We start from the raw sequence: 3679 nt of genomic DNA on the forward strand, positions 1-3679 counted from the left end.
TAAAAGGTGACTGTGCCTTGTGGATGATTGGTTTTAGTCTGAAGAAGAGAAATCTAACTAGATCACTCCTCTCCAGCGTAGCAGAAAACTGTTGCCTGCATCACTGACCAGGTTTAGTGTTTATTTGAAGCTAGTCTTAAATTATTTAAGAAGTAAACAAAAACTGCAGTCATAGTTAACTAGATTAAACAAGCATATTAAGTGCTGGATGATCCAGAGTATGTCTTTTAACTCCTTTTCTTGAAAAAAAGGTAGAAAATAAGAACACTAAAGGCAGCTTTCAGAAGTCAATTATCTGCTCACCAAAGTCGAAGATGACATGAAACCTGTGGTTTTGTCCCAAAATGAGCAATGTCTGAAGAACAGAGCACAGAAATGACGCATCAAATGGAAAGAAAATTTCCACTTTAAAGATCCAATATAATTTAAAATAAATACCATAATCCGTAAAGTAAAATGAACATTTTATAATTTTTTAAAACTTCGTGCATGGGGTTCACAGACCTGATAATACACCCAAAATAACTTGTCCAAAGTATTCCTTTAAAAAATTATAAATTATTGGTAATAGTTTCTTTAATGGAGATTGCAGGAGTAGGTCCCACATGAGTCCATATATAGCCCTTCTCTGGTCTTGTAGGAACAGTAGGGAAGGGAGATGATCGAGATTTGAAATATTCCGAAGGTGCATGACAAACAAATTCTAAATATTCCATTTTCCTTGGGAGATCTTCTTCTGGTCCTAGGAAAAAAATAAAGAATCTTCAAAGACAAAATTTAAAAGCAAAAAGGTGGAGTATGCAGCACTTAAAAATATACAACAACAGCCAACATCCCTTAGAGAATGTGCCTTTTTCAATCAATGGCTGGCAAAGTATCAACAAATACTATGCAAGAAATCTCTTTCTTTTTGCTGGGCTGATCTTTTTTTTTTTTTTTTCTCTCATTTGAAATATTCAGTCATTTGAGTGAAATACTTCAGTTAATATATTTGAAACAGAAACTATTTGTGGCCTGCCTCCCAGAAGGACTTTTCTGAATTATTAATCATTTTATATCAGTGGCAAAACACTCTCTATGCACACTGTGTATTTTAAAGACGAAGATGAGCTAATTCAGGTCACTTTAAAAGAAAGAACTCGGACGGGCATATCGGGTTTATACTGTAATAACTTTGATTCTATCTATGGAGTAATAATTTGCTCCTAAAGTTACAAGACTATAATTGTGCCTGTGAGCACAAATACTCAAATATTAGCAGTACTGCAGTGAGTGCAATTCATATTATATACATAGTAAAAAAAGGTTATTAAAGTAAATGAAATGCTCTCAGGATTAGGGTCTAAGATGTGGACATTGCGTTAAGTGATCTTGACAAGCTAAGAAGTTCATTTAAAAAATACAACTCTGCATTAGTCCAGGCACATATAAGTAGTTGTATAAAACAAAGGCTTAGAGTTTACCTATGATATAGGATGCTGGGTCAAAACAATCTTTGGGGCTGGCTTGTGTAGGAATGAGCCAGGTTAGTGCAGCACTCTTTTCACAGTATTGGTCCTGAATAAACCCCCGGATCTGAGCATAGTAAGTTTTTCCATCCTGCTCATCAACCACTGAAACAACATCTCCAATTTGATAGTATACACCCTAGAAGACATACAAACAATAATTAAATCAAACAATCTGATCTCAGAAGCTTCACTCCATGATTCTGACTCATATCTTGAGTATCTTAAATTATCTCAAATTACCCCAATCTTGAAAGACACCCTTAATTCAGCCACATGCAAAAGAACAGTGGTGTACAATACAGTGCTGTTGCACCTAAGCAGTCATCAGCACTGCTTATGCACAATCACCCCATCTCTAGGGGTCCGAGTTCAGTCCCAAAATTGCTTTTGCGACTAGACAGGCAATTCCACATGGTCTCTGTCCACCAAATGTCCCAGAATCAACCTGGTCTGATCCATCTCCAAAGAAACAGCTCTCTCAGCTGCTCTGCATCCCCCTCTCCCAGGACTGGTACGTCTCCAATCTGCAGAGTGGTGACCATCTCACTCCGTCAGAAGTAGGACAGTGTGACACCACCTTCTAGAAATAGTAATTGTAATAATTTCCCTGGGTATGCAGGGAAAGCAGCCTTCTGTGTATGAAGAAGCTCTCTCATTTGAATGCAAAGGAGTCCCAAAACACAGATCCACCTCCTGCCACCTTCCATGGTGCTCTGTAAGGTGGGAGGCCATGCAGCAGACACTACTCACTTCATGTTATAACAGCTTCGCACAGCACAATGCAGTGCCTGCACTATCAAGATAAGAGTTTGCCAAGAATAATCCAGGAGGGTTTTGTTTTGAAAAAAGATAAAAAGAACACAAAACCCCCAAACAATCTCCTTCTCAACAACACAGCAAAGTATCAAAATAGAAACATTTTGCATAAAGAGATCAGGTTAAATAAAACTTCTGATATAATTCTTATGAATTTCAGATAAAAACAAAAACATGCAAGAAAAGACATTCTTTTCTGAACTGGTCAGAAGTAGAGATTTATCTGGGATGTCAGATGTGAAGCATCAGGTGTCTAGAGAGCATACGGAAGCTCAGTCTACCACTTCTCCTCTGGCTGTGCAGTCTCCCCACTGGCTATCCTGACCTTTTATTTGGGGGAAAAGACATTTCAAACTGTTTGTTTGTACTCCCAGGACACAAAAGGAAATTTCTGCACTTCAAAACACTGACACCTTGGCATGCTCTCAAGCATGAATGTGAGAAGTCTAGCTTCTGCTTTCATTGCAATAGCCAACAGATGTCATTCCCAGGGTGCCCGAGACTGCTTGCACCCAGCTCTGAAATGGGAGCCAGTTTAGGCATGTTAAGGCAGTGCAACTCATCCCTTCTACAGGCATCATTCTTTGTGCCTAAGGTACGATTTAAATAATCAGCTATAGTCACTGTTGCTTGACCTCTGCACAGTGAAAAGTTTAAAAACCTTGACTGCAACAATTACTAAGGAAACCAGACACATCTTTTTCTTGGAAACAAGAAATGGCATGAGGACAACTGTGTAAACTACTGTGGTAAACTACCCTGCAAGACAGAACAGTAATGACATAAGGCAGAGCAAAATCCTACACAACTGCCAGGCAAGGAATTCAGTTTCTGTGAATACATCCCTAGTGCTTTCACTGTCTGTGATAATTTTTAAAATTGGAAATAGAAACAGCAAGATCTTTTTTGTAAAAAAAAAAAAGCATAAACCATACCTTATAAAAGATCGATTCTGCTGTAATTATAGTGGATACAGACTCAGGAGCCTTGATGGGCTAAGGAAAGAACATTGAAACGCAAAATAAAAGCGTAAAACTCCCCCAGCCATATAATATAATCCCAGGTTGGTTTTTTTCCTTTTAGCCAGCATACTGATACATTAGCTTATTGGAAAATTAGTAAACACAATAAATTGAGTGCAAACATTTCAAACATTTGTACTTTAAAATTGAAAACAATAAAGTTAACATTTTTATTCTGGGGATTTTAAGGGGAGAAGCGAGTACTGAATTCACATGACTGGCTTCTCTTTACACAAAACTCCTTCCCTCAAGAAACAGGCCTGAAGGGCTGGATGCTGTGGGGACCGGAGAATCCCGCAGCAGGTGTGCCCACGCTGCTGAGGAATAAAC

At 38.4% G+C, this 3679-nt stretch overlaps 1 protein-coding gene across 1 annotated transcript; it reads right to left on the minus strand.

Moving 5' to 3' along the window:
• Nucleotides 1–443: 443 nt before the first annotated feature.
• GATAD1 (GATA zinc finger domain containing 1) lies at nt 444–3322 on the minus strand (the record flags this gene model as incomplete). Its single annotated transcript, XM_010078663.1, has 3 exons — nt 444–742; nt 1464–1647; nt 3263–3322. Coding segments are annotated over 3 exons (435 nt in total), but the record flags the coding sequence as incomplete, so codon positions are not given.
• Nucleotides 3323–3679: the final 357 nt, after the last annotated feature.

This window comes from Pterocles gutturalis, unplaced genomic scaffold (genome assembly GCF_000699245.1).
Source record: "Pterocles gutturalis isolate BGI_N339 unplaced genomic scaffold, ASM69924v1 scaffold12013, whole genome shotgun sequence".
Taxonomy (NCBI): domain Eukaryota; kingdom Metazoa; phylum Chordata; class Aves; order Pterocliformes; family Pteroclidae; genus Pterocles; species Pterocles gutturalis.